The 18,494-nt window shown below is 33.0% G+C and overlaps 2 protein-coding genes across 4 annotated transcripts; one reads left to right on the top strand and one right to left on the bottom strand.

Moving 5' to 3' along the window:
- The first annotated feature begins 1,252 nt into the window (after positions 1 to 1,252).
- LOC113500457 (origin recognition complex subunit 2) lies at positions 1,253 to 5,348 on the top strand. Of its 2 annotated transcripts, none has more exons than XM_026881264.1 (8): positions 1,253 to 1,603; positions 2,193 to 2,366; positions 2,676 to 2,906; positions 3,177 to 3,268; positions 3,352 to 3,519; positions 3,722 to 4,253; positions 4,691 to 4,924; positions 5,095 to 5,348. In XM_026881264.1, the coding sequence occupies exons 1-8, from the start codon at positions 1,567 to 1,569 to the stop codon at positions 5,292 to 5,294; spliced, it is 1,668 nt and encodes a 555-aa protein (XP_026737065.1). In that variant the 5' UTR covers positions 1,253 to 1,566; the 3' UTR covers positions 5,295 to 5,348. The 2 variants fall into 2 exon arrangements, with proteins under 2 accessions (XP_026737065.1, XP_026737064.1); XM_026881263.1 differs by lacking the exon at positions 1,253 to 1,603 and adding an exon at positions 1,617 to 1,860.
- A 240-nt stretch (positions 5,349 to 5,588) lies between these two features.
- On the bottom strand, positions 5,589 to 12,208 carry LOC113500458 (acidic leucine-rich nuclear phosphoprotein 32 family member A). Of its 2 annotated transcripts, XM_026881265.1 has the most exons (7): positions 11,927 to 12,208; positions 9,785 to 10,161; positions 9,494 to 9,576; positions 8,752 to 8,889; positions 8,496 to 8,567; positions 7,620 to 7,739; positions 5,589 to 7,497 (listed from the first exon to the last, which is right to left on the bottom strand). In XM_026881265.1, the coding sequence occupies exons 1-7, from the start codon at positions 11,972 to 11,974 to the stop codon at positions 7,415 to 7,417; spliced, it is 921 nt and encodes a 306-aa protein (XP_026737066.1). In that variant the 5' UTR covers positions 11,975 to 12,208; the 3' UTR covers positions 5,589 to 7,414. The 2 variants fall into 2 exon arrangements, with proteins under 2 accessions (XP_026737066.1, XP_026737067.1); XM_026881266.1 differs by lacking the exon at positions 8,752 to 8,889 and having other exon boundaries at positions 11,927 to 12,188.
- Between the last annotated feature and the right edge of the window lie 6,286 nt (positions 12,209 to 18,494).

The following is an 18,494-nucleotide window of genomic DNA, read 5'->3' as shown; positions in this document are numbered from 1 at the left end:
ATATTTTATAATTTTCTAGTTTTAGTGAAAATGATGGCAATTTTTGAGTATGTACTCAAAAATTGTCTTTGTCTCTGAAGAATACAGATGCAATACGTTAAATATGTAATTTGTGGCATTTTGTAGAACTAAAGCAATCATTAATTGTAAGTCTCGGGTGTGCTACGGTGATCTTTTTAGAATGAGTCTAGAATTATGTTGTAAAACAATTTATAATGCAAGCCACAACTGTGAAGTACAGAGAAAAAGTTGTTACTCCTAATTGTTAAATTATGTCACACTATAAATTCATGAATCTTAGGTGTTCTTATTATCCATAGTAAAAATGATAATATTACATTTACTTAAGGCCTAATAATGGACTTGGTCACTGAAAGTGCCATAATTCAACGCTAAATTAGCTATTGGGCTTTTACAGAATATATTCTAATTAATGATTTTATATTGTAATGTTACAAATAAATGAAATGAAACTGAATTTTGATTTATTTATATTATTTTTTGTTTAATTGTACTCTTTACATTTGTTTTATCTACCTTGGGGCACGATATTGTAACAAGATAAAGTATCTCGTTAGTGGGCGAGAACTGTGGACCGATGTAAGTAAACTGATAAATCAATTAAACCAAAAATAACCTGCTCTCAAGAAAATGCATATTATTATTTATTTGTACATAAACGTGTAACCGTGCGTGGTTTAGTCCCGAGTGGCCCAGAATAGAAAGCGTGAATGGATTTGGGAAGGTCTTCGTGGGACATAATGGACTAGTTAAAATCTTCAAAATATGTACAACTTATTGTCTGAGGCATTATCTACCCGTCAACTATATGGTGATACAAAGATAACGAATAGTAGCCAGGTAAATCCTAGCACTAAGAGTATTTGTTGTCTGGTATAGTACTCTGAAGAATAAAAGTAGCCAGGTCCGGATTTAGAGGTTCAGCGGCTTCGGGGCAACAAAGGAGTTGAGGCCCCTTTTCCCAAATAAAATGTACAATATTGTTGGTAAAAAATGGCTGCAGGTAAAGGTAAATGCGAAAAAATAATCAAAGGAAAAGATGTTTCATCATCATCATCCTAGCCTTTTCCCAACTATTTTGGGGTCGGCTTCCAGTCTAACCGGTTTCAGCTGAGTACCAGTATTTACAAGGAGCGACTGCCTATCTATCCTCCTCAACCCAGTTACCAAGGCAACACGATACCCCTTGGTTAGACTGGTTGTCAGACTTTTCAAGCTTCTGACGACCTGTAACGACTGTCATAGATGTAGGAATAACAGCCGCGACCCACAATTTAATCCGGCCCTGAAAGTAGCTGTGTGCTTTGGCTCAATCCTATAGATGCCAATTCCGTGTCCATAGTTTCACGTATTTATTTTTGTCAGGATGCATGAAGAAATAAGTTAAATGAAAGTACCAGTTATATTTAAGTATTGCCTAAACCGTTAAAATATACCTTACTTTTGTCATTAAAATAAACTATTCCATCCATGTGGTCATGCTACGAGTCAACAGAAGGTATAGAAAAAATCGTTTTTTTTTATACTCTGTGATAAAAACCTGTCATGCGAATGTGCGAAATGCATGCGAATGACAGCAGAGGTGAGTGACAGTCATTTGAGTGAAGTTTGACACCAAGTGCTATAGCTGTCATTTCAGGAAGGTTAGATTGCTTGTTATTTTGGCGGCAGCTGTGATTTTAAATGTAAACTATTCCGTTTTTAATACGAAACTAGCACTTTTAAAGTCAGCTTCCTAAGAATAATATTGTGTTATTTTATTTCTTCATACTGTTTATAAAATGACTAGTAGTGGTTCAGGCATTCGTCTTCGATTTAGCGTCGATGACTCGACATCAAGTAAGTACTATACCCAATTGTATTGAGGGTTTTCAAGTTTTGTACGCTTTCATATGTTAATGGTATACGAGCGGTTGAGACATAAGCAGTTAAAAGTTGTAGTCTAAAATACAACCTACTCCTGTTTCCTAACAAAATCTCTTTATTGCATGAGTCTAGAAATGAGATTGCCGCATTTTTTTTCGTGAACCTACTGCAAATCATTTATCATCATTATGTACTAGCAAAGATTACTATAGTTTAATATTTTTGGTCTTCTTCTACATATTTTCCATAAAGTACTCTTCTTACTTACATTCTTATTCTAAATTCTATACAAAATTCATTTACAGATGCAAATAAATTTACCTCGCCATCAAGAAGGCCTACTAGAGTGAGAGCAAAGCCAAAGAAGTATGGGGATTTTCTTGACCTAACACCAACTAAACAGAAATCTTATAAAGATATATCCAGTACAGATGAAGAGAGTGATCATGATCTGAATGAAGCTCCTCAGAAGCCTACAGGTATAAAAACCATGGTACTACTAAGTAGCTTAATAAACTATTTTTAATAAAAAAAATGTACAACTAAATTCCATTAAATGTTCTTTTTTGGAATCTGTGAACTCCTGTTTTTTTTTAAATATAAGTCTCTCATAACTATGAGATGTATTTGTTTTGTGACTCTTAGGTAAATATTTAACGAGCTGTGTCTTCTTATTGTGTATCACTGTTAGCTGAAGAGAAATAGTGAAGCTATGAATAAAAAAAACTTGTAAAAATATGACTGTTGATAACATCCAATCTCTGAAACCAATTTTAATTTAATTTCAGCCTTATTCTGTGATGATGATGTTGAAGGTCAAGATATGTTTAAATTCAAGTCTCGCCATACAAAACATGATCTACACAATAAAGTTAAAGCAGCCATTAGCAATTCTCCAAAAGCTTCTGATTCCCCAATGAAGACACCAAGGAAACTGGTACATTCAGCCTTACTGAATAGTCCTCATGTCAAAGTATCAGAAGGAACACCGAAACAGGTCAAAGACATCATTAAAAAAAGTAAGTACATGAATATTTAATCTTAACTTCTGTTGGTTACTGCTGTTCAGCAGTACCTACATCAGAATGGTCACCAACTCTGACCAGCTTGGTGGCAATTGGTTTCCCTTGAGGTTTCTGACTCCATGATGTGTCTAAGAATAATAAGAAGAAACAATCTTAAATTGCATTTTATTTTGATGAATCAGCCGGAGTCCTTTGCCCTCTAGTGAGGCAAAAACTGCTGAACAATAAAATAACTGTTGACTATTATGTTATTTTGTGTTCTAGGAATTATCAATGAAGTGGATTCTGATAGTGCTGAAAGTGATTTTTCTGGTGGCAGCAGCAGTGACTTTGTACCTGAAGAAAGTAATCATGAGGTATACATTTATTTATTATCATTACTGTCACATATTTTGTTTCTTACTAATATTATATACTTTTGTTTGTCAAAACTTTTCAGACTGACTCTGCACCTTCATCTGCTTCCTCTGAAGATGAAGAGGAAACACAGCAACCAAAAGGAACAGTGGGCAAAGCTCCCAAAACCAAAGATAGTAAAACTAAGGTCAATGACTCAGAGTACTTTGTAACTCCCGACAATTACTTCATGATGCATTCTAGTAAAAAGGTAAATACTGTACTTATTATGTTTGAATTTAAAAATCCTATGGTCCATAGAAAAGTTTGTGTTAATTGAATTTAATTCTGCAAAGCCACTTTTATTTACTAGGATTTGTGAAGGTCTTGTGTCTTGAGCCATCTGGCCTTCTGTGAGTGAAAAAAAGTTATAGATTAAATGATTTCAAAGCTTACTTTAATTATCTTTACAGATAGCAACATCTGATCATACCTTGGCAAGGCTCAAAAACCTGAATATAGATGAAAATGAAGCAGAAAACATTGAACTATCATCAGAACATAAAAGTTGTATTGACAATCTTTGCCAGACACACAAACAACTGTACAATAAATGGTTGTATGTTATGAGTGAAAATTTCAACATAATTCTTTATGGGATTGGTTCCAAACGATCACTGCTTCAACAATTTCAGAAACAGAAGTTAAAAGAATTCCCTAGTATTGTGGTCAATGGATTTTTCCCGAGTTTAACAATCAAGAGTATTCTAGAAACTATTGTAATCGATCTATTAGAAAATAGTTCAGTGCCTTCCAATATAGGAGATATAGTCAATTTGATTGATACTCAGCTGACTGAAAACCAAATGGATTTGTTTCTTATTGTACACAATATAGATGGGACTATGTTACGCAATTCGAAAGCGCAGTCAACGTTAGCCAGTTTATCACAAATAAAAAATGTTCATACTATTGCGACTATTGATCATATTAACGCGCCATTGTGTAAGTACCTATAAAACAATAATAATAATTATGAACGTCAAAATAAGTAGTAACTGATTTTTTTAAGTAGAAAGAATATCATTATGTCTGTTTCATCAGATGATCCCTTAAGAACGTATAGTCTAAAAACATCCGTTTTTGTTGGTTTTAAATCGGCGAGTAGGATAATTTTAGTTTCGTGTTTTATTGAACAATGCGCTTACCGAACTTTATACTTAAATGTGGGGCACACGCACTCATCGACCTTTGTGAACTGAATATGAGACGTGCCGATAATTTTCTTTTACTGTAATTTTTTGTTTTTAACAGTGTATTGTAAGTTAAGAAATCGAAATTTGGTGATATTCTTAAGTATTAATTCTACTATTAGCAGCTCGCTTTGTATCAAGAATATACTTAAAATTTTTAAATAACTTAAGGTTGATTTTATTTTTCAGTGTGGGATCACAATAAACTGAGCAAATTTAAGTTCACTTGGTGGGATGTCACAACTTTTATGCCGTACATCGAAGAGACATCGTATGAAAACTCTTTGATGACACATCGCAGTGGCGCTCTTCAACTCTCGTCACTCAAGAGTGTTTATCAATCTCTTACTTCAAATGCTAAAGGCATATTTAAAATCATTATAGAATATCAGTTGGAAAACCAGAAACAGGCTCATTATCAAGGTATTTATTGTTTCCAAATACTTGTGAATTAACTGAACAATACTTCTTGACTTTAATTGTAGCCCGTACGTGCTTTAGGCGTATATTAGAAAAATCTAGAAAGCAAACCTCATACAATATTATCTGAGCCCAATAAATTTCAGATTCTATTTTATAACTTCTCTTTACAGGGTTGCCATTCAAGGACTTGTATTCAAAGTGCAGAGAACAGTTTTTAGTAAGTTCAGACCTCGCGCTAAGGGCACAACTCACAGAATTTCTCGATCACAAATTGGTTAAAATGAAACGGACATACGACGGCAGTGAAAATCTGGTAATACCTATTGATAATGTACTCTTGCAACAATTTTTAGAACCCCAAATTAGTTGATACTAGTATTGTTTACGAGTGTTTTCTTTGTCATAATTAAATTTGAAAAGTTCACAACTGTTTCATTGAAGAGAAATCTTTAAGTATAAGAAGCCTGCAAGATTCTTGTAAGCAGTTTTATTAGGTATGTATTTATTCCGGGATTATCGACAATTTCTATCAAGACTTTTCAAATATTCACTTAGTTAAATCTGTTTAGATCAGACAAATAATTTGTAATTGGTATTTAGTATTTAATTTATTAGTAACGTAATTCTTTCCAGTAATATTAATGAGGATAAAATAAACAAAATATTATGTTTAGCTTTTATTTTACAATCCCAGAAATAAAGTCTTAATAGGATTATATATAATATATATCAACAGGCCAAAGTTGTAAATTACTTAAACTTAATGACTTACACAATATAATAAAATTATTAACTAAAATTCTCTTCAACATATCTGGCACGTACACCATGATGCATCAACCAAACATTTCATTGATATTCATAAGTGCATAAATTGCTATTTTAAAATTTAAAAAGATTGTAGAAAAATACTCTCTGAACTCATCAGACGTCAAAGATTTGATCTAATTAATCGGATTAAGATATTTTACTACGCCCATTGAAATTTTATTGTTTGTCTGAACATTGTCAGTTATCATTAGTGAGATTACGAATATTTTGATATTGAATTTGTACAATCCCGCGAGAGAGATTATCATAATAGTTAAATGTGTGCACAAACAAATCACGCATTTAATTTATATTAACCTTTTGAACGCCTAGACATACAACAATTGCTGAACAAATAAAACTTTAACAAAAATATGTACCCATCATTTTATTGTCAATTCAATGTAACAAACATTTGAAGGTTAACGTTAAAAGCAAGTATACGATTCTGGTTAATGTGGTCAAATTCTAATATGATGTGTTCCTGGCATAAGGCGTGTCACTTATTTTTATTGTGAGACCCTGTACGACAGACTGTACCACAATAGCAACAATAATTGTAAACTTGTTTTCTCAGTTATTACTTACACATTTTAGGTCTTTCTGTTATTAATAACGTTTTCTGTAATATATTCCAAGTTAATTAAATACAACACTTAATTGAAGTTAATGCATAACAAAGTATGGTTTAACAAATATTTCCTAAGCTTAACTGCAGAGATAAACCAACTGCTTCCAGTCTACATATCAGCTGCCAACAAAACTTGATCTAATTTGCTAAAAATATATCGTCATTCTGTGACATTGTCATAGCTACGAATCACTTACCAAGTCGACTTTTATAAACCCATTTTTTGGCGATAAAAGGTTAATATTGTTAAATACATAATGTTGCAATTTAAAATCTGAAAAATGAAAAGAATCTGTGATAAATATCGTTATGAGAGGTACTTATAAGCTTTTGTTCTTGTAAAAATATTTATATCCCTCTTATACCTTATAAACTCGAAATCATGGATGTCGATGAATATTTTACATTATCATAATTTGTAATTATAGTAAATAATTCTCTACATGAAAATTGACCTCAATGTCATCATATTTTTTTTAGTATGTCTTTATCAGTCTAACTTGGTCATCAAAAAACAGGCGGTGCCCACGTCAGAATTTAAGTTGTAATGATTCCAAGGGCATGGAACAGTTTTGTCGAACAATTTACTCATGTTTCCTTACTTATAGCTAATTAATACAATTCACCAAATCTGTAGATCAAATGAGAGCTATTAAAATCCTAAAATCATGCACTTCCATTTCAATGATTAGACTAAAATTAAGCATATCAATAGAATAAAAAATGATTATTACATAAACAATTTAATTGAAACATTAACTGTCGGACAACAAACTACAGATTTCACACAATACATGTCTATTGAGACATCAACATTAATCAATGATAGAATAACTTCATTATCAAATTGTACGACGTCCACCGGACGCCTAAGTCTAGGTTAAAAGCGATCGAGTCTAGCCTCATTGGGTGTCGGTATCAATCTCACGAATGACAACTAGTCTACGGGGATGACTGCGGGTGTCGTGATTGTGAACAGGTTTATTGTCCGATGCATCGGAGCGCTGTACACTTACAAACTAGTAAGATAATTCCGCTTAAGGCAACACTCAATTCTCGTCGTCATCCTCGTGTTTTCGCTTTTTACCTCGAGTGCTTTCTTCTGGTTCGCCGTGAGCGTTGTCTTCACCATCTATATCAGAAACATTAGAACCATTAAAATTGTTTAAATTGTGGAAATAATAAATTAACACAACTAAAGATTATTTGAGTATAATAGAAAGTTATAATAGATAAATCTCTGATTACACTCACCTTGTGCTTTAGAATTATGCTCTCCGTCTGCATCATTTTCTGCTTCCTCATCATCATCCACATCCTCCTCTTCCTCTACGTCACTGCCGTCGTACAAAGAACTAGCTGAGCTCTCTTCTTCTGTAAGATTAATGACAAAATTACATATATACAGCCCTTCCCTTATGCAGCAAGGTGCATGTTCCTACGTCGTTTTGCGAGATTGGTACACTGCTGTGCATCTACCATTCAAGAGGGCACCAAAATATTTACTGTATGACGAAGAGTAGATGCGCCGAATAACTATTCGGTATTCGGCATTTTTTTCACTATTCGTATTTGGCCGAATTATTCGGTTTGGTGCCGAATATATTCGGTTCTTTTTTACGCCACATTACCCGATGTAGCACTAAAAGATATACCTTATTCTGTTATAAGTCTACAAAATGCTATGAAAATATTGTTGAATTAAGATAATAAAATGAAAGCAAATAAACTTTAACTCAGTGTTTATTTTTAACCATAATTCAACATATTTATTTCCTAAACAACAACATTTTACTTACAACTTTATAGTCAACATTTATTTTAATTTTAAAACGCTTTGATCATCATAAATTATACTTTTAGACCTCCAAACAAAATATTTCAACCATAGAACAACATAATAATAATATTTATTTCTGAAACTAAAAAAATATTTTTTTTTACGCGGCTAGTCAATACAATTTTGAACCGAATAGTTCGGCCGAATATTCGGTTCGGTAAACTTTAAACCGAATAGTATTCGGTGAAACTACTATTCGGCGCATCGCTAACGAAAAGTTATGTTTGCATGTTTTTTCAATAGGATGGCAAATACTTTATCATTTTAAATTTTACAAGTATAGTACTTACCAAGGTTATCATTGTAAACTGCACTGAGTGACACATCCTCATCTTCTTCCTCCTCATCTTCCACTTCTGAACCTGTAAGTAAAACAAAAGATCATGCTTAAAATCCAGGTCAAAGATAAAAGTACATTAAATCAAGTTTATTATAACAATACATATTTCAGCCAGCACAAGAAAAGACCAAACCATACTAATACAATTATGAAGCTTCTGATGTAAATGGAACAGGAGCATCACTGACAAATATAATGATGCTTACTCTTTAAAAGGAAACCCATGTGGAATAGCAGACCATAAACACTGTACAATATCATTGGTAGAGAGGTTCTCTCTTCTGCCGGCCTTTCTGATATACTATCATCATCTATCACCAACGGACCCAAATCTATGTCCAAATCTGTAAGGCAGTATTTAACTGTTACCAACCTTGGTTTGAATCACAGCTTATGTTAATGAGTTGGATTGTGAGATGTCAATGATGCTAGAAAATGATACTGTTTTAGTAACATAATTATACCAAAGCCCTTGTTAGCACTATGAGATAATTAATGTTCATGAAATTATCGTAAATTTAACTGATGCCATACATGAGATGAACTATATTATTATAACTAATTTGCTATACTGCAGTTGAAACAGTTTCTATTTTCTTCTATTATTCTATTTTGACTTTCTTTAGAGATAGAAATTGGCATTCAATAAACTATACTGCATGTGTATGTAATAAACAAAGTACTAAATTATGTTTTTAACTAAACATCATAAATTTCTTACAGCAAAAAAAAAAACAATGTTTTTTACAACACCCGAACTAATGAACTGCACCCTTGATTTGTGGGGTTCCACAAACATTCTAGTTACGGGGACGAGTCCACGACATGTGGCATACAGTGGCTTTGGTATAGTGACCTCAACCACTTTTGTATATTGTATATAAAGAAAATCCATACTCTAGTACTAGTATGTATGTATACCCATATATATAATTATGTATTACTAACCTTCTTCACTATCATTATTTCCATTCATTTCATCTTCTTCTTCTGCATCACTGTCTTCGGCCTCTCTGTCCTCCTTATCAAATCTACAAGCATTCAATTATATATTTACTTAACCTTTGAAAAAAATTGCTTTTCTCATTCAGATTAAACGTTGCTTGCCAACTGGGTTATGCAATTTAATGCTGGATATTGATTCAATGATCAGGAATAAGAATGTATGTTATAATAAACCTATCCCATACATTCAACAAGTGGTTATTGTTATAAGGAAACCAAATATAAAATACTCACCCATCTAAGTATTTTAGTGATGGGTGTAGTGCAAACACCTTACTCCTGTAGTCCTCAATACTTGTGACTTCATTGTTGAACAAATCAAGATTTTTTAAGTTCTCGAAGTCCTCCAATGGTTTCAGTGTCTCTAAATCTTTGATTTTATTTCCTGATAAATTGAGGTGTGTTAGTTTTTTACAACCATTGAGGAAGTTTAATCCATTGGATATTCTGTTGTCTGATAGCTCTAATTTTCTGAGCTTAGGCAGTGTAGGGAACCCTTTGAGTGTGGTGAGACCCACATTATTAAGACTGAGGTTTTCAAGATTGGTATATTCATCTGTAAGTCCAACTATATTGGTACTCCTGCAATTGTCCAGGTTTAATTCTTTCACCTGTAAAAAACAATATTTGACACTGTAATCCAGTTTTCATCCTTTGTTAAAGCAATGAAAAAATGTCAATAATGCAATATCTACATATTTTTAACAAAATATTACTAAAATTATTTGTAGTAAAATGAATTAAATATTGCATCCTGTTATTTGAAGTTTTGTATTTTATTTCGGAAATTTGACTAAATTAGCATGCAGGTAAGTAGGGTTGTTGCTAGGGAAAGAACATGTACTCGGAATGAATAAGACGTGAGGATCGAAAAATCAAAACGCCATGAAAAATTAAAGTTTATAGCTCTGAGACACCTACCTACCCAATCTACTTAGGACATCAATTCTAACCTAATGATGAATATGAATGAAACGTGGAGCTATGAAATGGACTGGTTAGTTATCGCTAAAGCAAGTGCCGAGCCACCTACATAAATAAGGTTATTTGTTTGGCATGCTATTGGTACATTTTTCAATTATGCTGCGAAGACGATGCTGATACAGTGTTTTGATAGAAAATCACGACTTTATTTTTAAATCCTATTAAACCTTGTAGAATATTAATTGATTAGGTATTCATTTAATAAGTAATGATACTGGCTTGAGAAGTATTTATTGAAAGCTAAGTCAACTCAACCAAAACGTCAAAATGGTGTTAGTTGTCAAAGACACAGGCGTAGTTCGTAAAATCTTACAAATGAGTGATTATTTCCGAGAAATATTCATTGAAACATGAAAGGGATGTGTTCGTATTATCGTTTGGACCACGATATGTATTCGCAGTGTTTTAGTTGCGAATAGAAATAAGATCTGTTTAAACTTTGCAATGGCGGATGACACGAATCATCGCGACGCAATAAAAATGGCCGCTATATTGGTAAGGCGTGCGTCAATAATATGACTGCAGTTAAAGTGTAAATAGTCCAAAATAACAACATGAAAATTTTCAGTGAAACATCTAACACAGTTCTCTATATCATATTAGATAGTCGAACCCTTACTTATGAGTAAAATCTACTCAGGTGAAAGGGCGCGAAATTATTTTGGTTTATAGCTACAGTACCACGTAAAGTTAACTTTGAACAGTAGATAACAGACGAAAATAATTATTAAGAAGTTGAATTAAACGAATTGTATTTTGTAACAGCTATTCTTTTCTCATTAATATGTAAGAATCGTAATAGTTGCGAATTTCATAAAATACTATTGACATTGACAACACAATCAATGAGCCTTCTATTCGTAGCACTAAGTTTTTGAGATAAATATTACCTAATACACATGTGCAACTAAAGTTCTACAAACAAAGAGATGAAATATACGTTTTCTTTTCATAATTAGTTTTCAATAAGGGTACACAAGACGTCCGCGGTACGACATCCATAAGTTTCGACACTTAACCTCAATATATGAATATTTACATCATGAATGCTATATCTTCCAAATAACCCGAATTATAAGTTTTATAATTAACAGGGATCTTCATTGATGCATAGGAAATAATACCCTAATCGGATACTTCATTAGAATGTGTAATAATTATGTGCACATGAATGAAACGTAACAATCGGCAATGGCTAATTTCTATACATAATAATGCCACATCTTTAATTAGGAAGTGGATTTTCATGCCACAGCGTGATTAAAGAATAGTGACTTAAAATGATAGTGATTCATTGACTATAATCTCAATTTTTAAGTGTTACATTTATGTACTTGATGAAATACGTATCGACAAAACATTCCAATATCCCGAAAAATAGATTCCATTTACCTGTGACGGATTTCTTCCTCTCAATTCCAAGGCGACCCTCTTTTCCATCTTTACGAAACTGTGGAATCACACTTTTTAACACTTTTCGCGTATTTAATATTTCTCAAGGAACTAAATCACTAAGCTTGGGTTTCAAAACAGAAGGAAACTATAGATACACGAGTGACGTCGTACTAGAGGCGCCGCCTGGTAGCGAAATAAAGCAACCGGATACAGTACAGTTGAACGATTGATTAATGTTTTGGAATGACATTGTTGAAGTAAAATGACATAAAATTACTGTAACAGTTAGCTAAATTCATAAAAATATATTTGGATTAAGTTGAAATTGAAATAAATACTTTTCAACCGAGTAAATCTTATATTGAGATAGGTCAACGTTCGTCGTGTTGGTAGTGTGGAGCTGCCAGCTTGACGGTCAAAACGCGGCATTTACAAAATCTGTTGTGGTATGTAGCCGGTAAAGCGTGTTGGCCGAGTATGACTAACTTTAATTTGTTTATTATTTAATTAGTATATTTACTTTACATAATAATTATATGAATTCGATTTAAGTTTATCAACTTTGTATTTTATTTCAGTGCTTGAAAAGCTTGCGGGAGAATCTATCAATATCACAATCTTATGATCTGATTATAAATTATGAAGAATTATAAAAATTGTTTGGATTACGAAAAAAAATGATGATAATATAATATACTTAAAAGGAAAATCCTTTAAAACTGGTTTTGTAAATTAACTATTGCCAATGACGTAAATTGTGTAAAAAAGAATTGGTACTTAATTCAATTATTTTCATTTTTTTTTATTTATAAATTATCAATTATATTTCACGTTTTCATGCCTACAACCTCCGAAAAAATATAAAAATACGATAACTTACCTCTAACTATGTGTTTGAGTCTTTAGCTGTAACTAAAGACTCGATGGCGCACAATTGAGTTGCCCTATGCCCTGCAGTAGGCGAAAATGGGCTGATGATGATGATGTTGATGATGATGATGATGAATTTGTTGTAACGTTGTTTTTCAATAATTTTATTGTTTAAGTACCAAAAAATATTTAAACTATATTTTAATGCGCAACTGTTGTTTGTTTTTAAGAATTATTATTAACTCGAAATGTTTAACAATGTATAGTATACACGTTACATTTGTATATTATAGGTTTATTATATATTTTTATATTTCACAAATCCCATTTGTAGAAACTGTCCAGCAGAATAAACTTAATATATGTATTAAGTGGCAACTGATATTACTACTTATACATAAGTAGAAAAAAATCACGAGTTGTTGTTATTTTTATTATATCGATCGTTATGTAATGATCTAAACGTTATTTTTATTTTTAAAGGGCATGTATTGTTTTAAAAGGAGACATCAATAAAATAATTTATTTTCATTTTGTCTTTATTGTATTACTATTTTTTGAAAAATAAAATCATTCAAGTTTTTCCGCCTAAATTAGATACCTACTAGAAACAAATTATACGTACTTTGCTTCTACAATGCAAATCACCAATTTTCAGAATAAAAAAGATTGATTAAATCTATACTGAATTTAAAACCGATGTGAGGCAAACCGAGCCATTTGACGTTCTGACCTTTATTACATCAGCTAATTATGTACTACAAGCTGTTTCCCGCGGTTTCACTTGCGTAGTACCCGATTCCGTGGTATATATATACATAAAGACTAAAGAAGTCTAAGAATAATTTCTAACCATCAAGATATTATGATATGTCAGGAAATTGGGTAGAGTTGTTTAAATGGGAAATTGAGTTGTTACTTTTATTAGTCTTTTCCCTAGACTATTTATATATAATTAAATCTTTTAATCTACATAAAGTTAAATATTTACAAGTTAAGAAAACAAAAAAAATATTAAATTAAAGCATCAAAAAATTCATCGGCATCGCTGCCGGCTGGGAGTGTGCCCAAAAGGCTGGCAGCATTGCCACGTTGAATGGCAATGCTAATTCTTTGAGCGAGGTAAAAGCCGGCCTTTGGGTCACGAGAAGTGTCAACGAGACGCTTTGCTAGGTCTTTAAAAAGCGTTTTGGCACTCGGCCCCCACGGCCCAAAAGTTTCAACCCCAAACGGCTCAAAGAAGTAACTACCAACTAGATTACCATATTTGCGCCGTTTGAGGTTTTCAGCAGCTGCGGCAGCAGAGCCAGCGCAGCTCGAAGAACCGGGAAGGTGAGATGGCGCAAGAGTATCGACACAAGTGGCCTACCCATCTTCCAAGGGAACAAAGACATACCGTCCGGTCTCTTGCCATCATCGCGTACCAAACCATTAGGTTCTAATACAGCAGGTACGCCGACGGCAACAAGAGCTCGACGGATAATGTCATTAATATTCGCGTAACGAGCCATGCGACCTGCACTACGGCTGCATGATAGACCGTGGTGTCCGAGGCTGTTGACTACTTCACCACAGTGGCAGCGATGCGGAGAACAAGATGAAGCACCTAGTCTTAAGGCATTTCCCTAGACTGCTACAAATATTTGAAGTTTAAAATTAGCTAAATCGGTTCGGCAGATCTCGAGATTTAACGAGACTAGCGAACAGGAATCACTTAATGAGCAAAAATATATTATTTAAAGCAAATACGTATTTTGCCTAAAGTCCATTTGCTAAAAGTCCAAAGTGGCGCTGATAGAAATTAAAGGGTAAGTCGTTGTTGACACACTTGAGAGTAGTAGGCAAGTACATATTGGGAAACAGACACTAGTCAATATTCAGTAACTTCATTGAAAATTGAGTGTCTGATTTGGCAAAGTACTATAATTACATTACAATGGGATCACGTAACATGCTGAAATTGTTATCAAACAGTAAGTAGAGGCGGTTCTGGAGGTCTTCGTATATTTTGCATAAATACTTATATCAAAGCTCCAATAAGGTTCTTAGAAGACAAGTCATTTTGCGCGGCAAAAAATGCCGTTTTGTTAATGATATTAGATTTCTGCAATCACGTTTACCGAAAAGACACGTAACAAACGCCATAGCCAAAATAAGTACCTACCTTTGGCCTTACCGTACCTTTTCTGGTGTTTGCCTTGCTCTACAAACATGATATCAAATAGATTAGGTATTCCTTTGGGAGATCGTTGGTCAAGTTCCGTAAGAAAGACACGATCATAGCTCAAACCTACTCTATAATAATTAGAGAAACAACAGATTTTTTTATGGGTACGATACTGCATGAGGGTCGCATTTTAGTAGTCAATCTACAGATATCTGTCTTGTTATTTATTGTACGGTGTTTTTTTTTCGGCGTTTATTACACGTAACTAATGTTAAAACACTAATTATTGTCCTTGGTTGCATTATATACCTGCCTACTTGGTAATTATTAATCTTCTATACTCTATACAGAAGAATGAGTTTTATTATGATCAAAGAGCACATTTTTGATACTACAGACTGATAATCTTGACACTCTTAAATCTCGTTGTGTCACAATTAATACAAATTATGATAGTTATAATTATTTAGTAAAGTATGTTACGGAGAAAATTTCGTGGTTTTTTATCACCATTACGGAATTATTTATGCATTATTGTTTTCATTCTTGTGCTATTCGTTTACAACGTAAAGAAAACTCATAAAGAGGAGGTGCTCGGTAAGATTCCTGAGAGTGCTATGAAATATATTAACTTCACAGACCACCACAAATCAAATCCTCTTCACATCGAAACAATTAAAAGAGTGATATCAAAGTATAACAAAGAGGAGCGAGTTATGAACTTAGAATTGTATGGACCCATGAAGTCGACTGCACCTATCTTTGTTGTATTTGTTGACAACTACCAGATACACCTCAAATATCTATTGGTGTCCCTAACCCAAGTGGTGGGAATAGAAGAGGCGTTAATCATTTTTTCCCACTTATCCTTTGATGAAAACGTAAACAATTTGTTAAAACAAATTGATTTTACTCGTGTTTTACAAATTTTTTACCCGTATTCAGTGCAAATAAATCCTGACGAATTTCCGGGATTCCATTCCGGCGACTGTCCACATAATATGGATATAAGCACAGCCTATTCTATGAACTGTACGGGGGCAGATTCACCAGACATACACGGCCATTACAGGAACCCGTTACTTTCTCAATCAAAACATTACTGGTGGTGGACCTTGAACAAGGTGTTTGAAAACTTATCCTACACTAAAGATCATAAGGGAATGTTTACCTTTCTCGATAGTGACGTTTACTTAACGGAAGATTTTATCTACATGAATTCACATATGAAGGCTGTAAGCAATTATGTCACTAAATGTGAGTTCTTTTCTTTGGAAAGTCCATCGTTTACAAATTTTTTTGAAAAGCAAACTTACACTGTTGACATTACTACTTGGGATCCCAAGGACCACTCCAGTGTCTTGACGTTTGAAGCGTCTGTGTGGAGTACGATAGCGGCACATTATTATCATTTTTGTTCCATTGACGATTATTCCTGGTCCCGATCTTTATACTACTTGTCTTTAAATAGGAAAGACGGAGGAAGGTTTAAAGTGATGTCCAGCACAATGCCGAGAGCTTTTAAAACAAACTCTATGAATGGTCTGTACCAAGAAATAGAAGAGTTAAATGTTTTGGATATTGTATACAACATAATGTACATGCAAGAGACCAACAAAGCGAATTTGTTTCCTCCCTTTTTAGAAGTTTATCTTAATATAGAATTGGATGATGACGACTTCGTTATTTTTGATTACGTCGATAATAATGGCGGTTGGAGTGATCCGAGGGATAAGAGCATGTGTAATAATATAACCAGTAATAAAATAAAAAAAGTCATTATGGACATGAAACACGAATTTCACCAATATAATTTAAATGCCTGATTTACTAAAAGAAGTATTTATGTATGATGTTATTAGTTTTATTTAAGTACCCACTCTTACTTGAAGTAGCTTCCGTGTTAATAACTAGCTTCTTCAAATAATGGTACGTTCTGTTAATATGTACTTACCAGCGGCTTAGTTTACATCATCATCGTAATAAAAGTGCTTGGCGCTTGTCGATGAAAGTATATGTAACGAGGACAAAAAATTAAATAGATAAGATTAACAGTCTACTTCTGCCAATAATACTTATAAATCACCTTACAAATTATATTTGGAGATATAATTCTCTTTATATAATTGGTAGATAATAATGTGTTAGCATTCAATGTGTTATTAACTTATGCAAATTTTCTAGCAAAGCTTCTTCAATTAACAGATAGATAATATTTTTGTATCAAATAGCATCATATTTCAAATTAAATTTATGACGTTACCGACTTATGTGATATCAAATATGCATAATGGTTAGGTGTCTATGTATTATAAAAATACTTATAAAAATGCACAGTTTATAAGAGCCTAATGTTAAAACATAGTAAGATAACAACAAAAATAAGATCAAAGCACCGCTACAGCATCGATACTCAAAATCTATATCCCAACTACTCCACAGAGCATCTTAAGTAACTTTTCTCGTCGTCATAAAACGAAACTAAAAGGAGTGAAACACATCGCATAACTTACATTAAGACTATTGATATAGTTTTAAAAATGTAAATATTAGTTTAGTTTAATTTAATGAACAAAGTAGAATCCTGAATGCGAAACTTGGAAACATAGAATTTTGTCATAAATATATTGCATAATGGTTTGAATAAGTGCTGATAAAATGCGGTTAGGTTTAATGTCCCCGATATTATCGTGACGTCATTGAATCTCTTTGGTGCTAGGTATCTTTAGCTAGAAAAATGGAAGGACAACCTGGACAGTTGCAGTAAGCCTACCAACAGTTATGGAAGTGTGGCATATTACACGGCGCGGCTTTAAGCATGCTAATCTATTTTTGAGATAAGCGTAGGTACCTTGGATTCCCGTAGCGCAAGCTTTAAAAATTGCAGTCCTAAAAAAGTAACCTTTTTTTTACTTTAAATTCTAGTGGAGGCTCCCTACCTGCAGGAGAGTTTTAAAACACAGCCTTGACTAATACACTGGTTTCTTCACAATGTTATCACTTGTTCACCGAGTTTAACAAGTGACAATTGATATTAATATGCACAAGTATTCGAATAGAAATTGGTTGTTTTTGGATTTGAACCTACGATCTTTGACTTCACAGTCACAGTTGCCTGTGGTGCCATCTATACTTTAATGTCTATCAATCGCTAAGTTTGCACCATTGAGCCACGTTTATGAAAATCTTTTTCAGGTCAGAAATATAATTGCTATTTTTAAAACAAAATACTCTTATCTTTTTATCTATGTAAGACTAAGTCAACTCAACAACAATTATTATTTAGAGGAACTGTTATCTGACCTATAACAATAGCTGTATTCTTCAACTTACTGTTAAATACTTACTTTTTACACTAACTTTTTAACAGCATCATATAATGAGATCTTTATTGCTACTTAGTTCTGATATACCTATTTTGATAAACTACAAACACATACTTACATCACAAACAATACATTGTGTACATACATTGTAAAAAACAATAATTAATGTGAACTAACTCTATTGAATGATCACTTTAAACCA

This window comes from Trichoplusia ni, chromosome 14, assembly GCF_003590095.1.
Source record: "Trichoplusia ni isolate ovarian cell line Hi5 chromosome 14, tn1, whole genome shotgun sequence".
Lineage (NCBI taxonomy): Eukaryota > Metazoa > Arthropoda > Insecta > Lepidoptera > Noctuidae > Trichoplusia > Trichoplusia ni.
The sequence above is the reverse complement of the archived record's forward strand: the minus strand, read 5'-3'. Positions and strand labels throughout refer to the sequence as shown.

What these genes read in the sequence shown, in the direction of transcription:
- LOC113500457 (XM_026881263.1), top strand. Translation starts at nt 1,803, where the DNA reads ATGACTAGTAGTGGTTCAGGCATTCGTCTTCGATTTAGCGTCGATGAC. An exon ending in CGTCGATGACTCGACATCAA is followed by an intron (nt 1,861 to 2,192) that starts GTAAGTACTATA and finishes ATTCATTTACAG; the next exon opens with ATGCAAATAAATTTACCTCG. An exon ending in CTGAAGAAAGTAATCATGAG is followed by an intron (nt 3,269 to 3,351) that starts GTATACATTTAT and finishes AAAACTTTTCAG; the next exon opens with ACTGACTCTGCACCTTCATC.
- LOC113500458 (XM_026881265.1), bottom strand. Translation starts at nt 11,974, where the DNA reads ATGGAAAAGAGGGTCGCCTTGGAATTGAGAGGAAGAAATCCGTCACAG. An exon ending in CATGGGTTTCCTTTTAAAGA is followed by an intron (nt 8,568 to 8,751) that starts GTAAGCATCATT and finishes TTTTACTTACAG; the next exon opens with GTTCAGAAGTGGAAGATGAG. An exon ending in AGTTTACAATGATAACCTTG is followed by an intron (nt 7,740 to 8,495) that starts GTAAGTACTATA and finishes TTAATCTTACAG; the next exon opens with AAGAAGAGAGCTCAGCTAGT.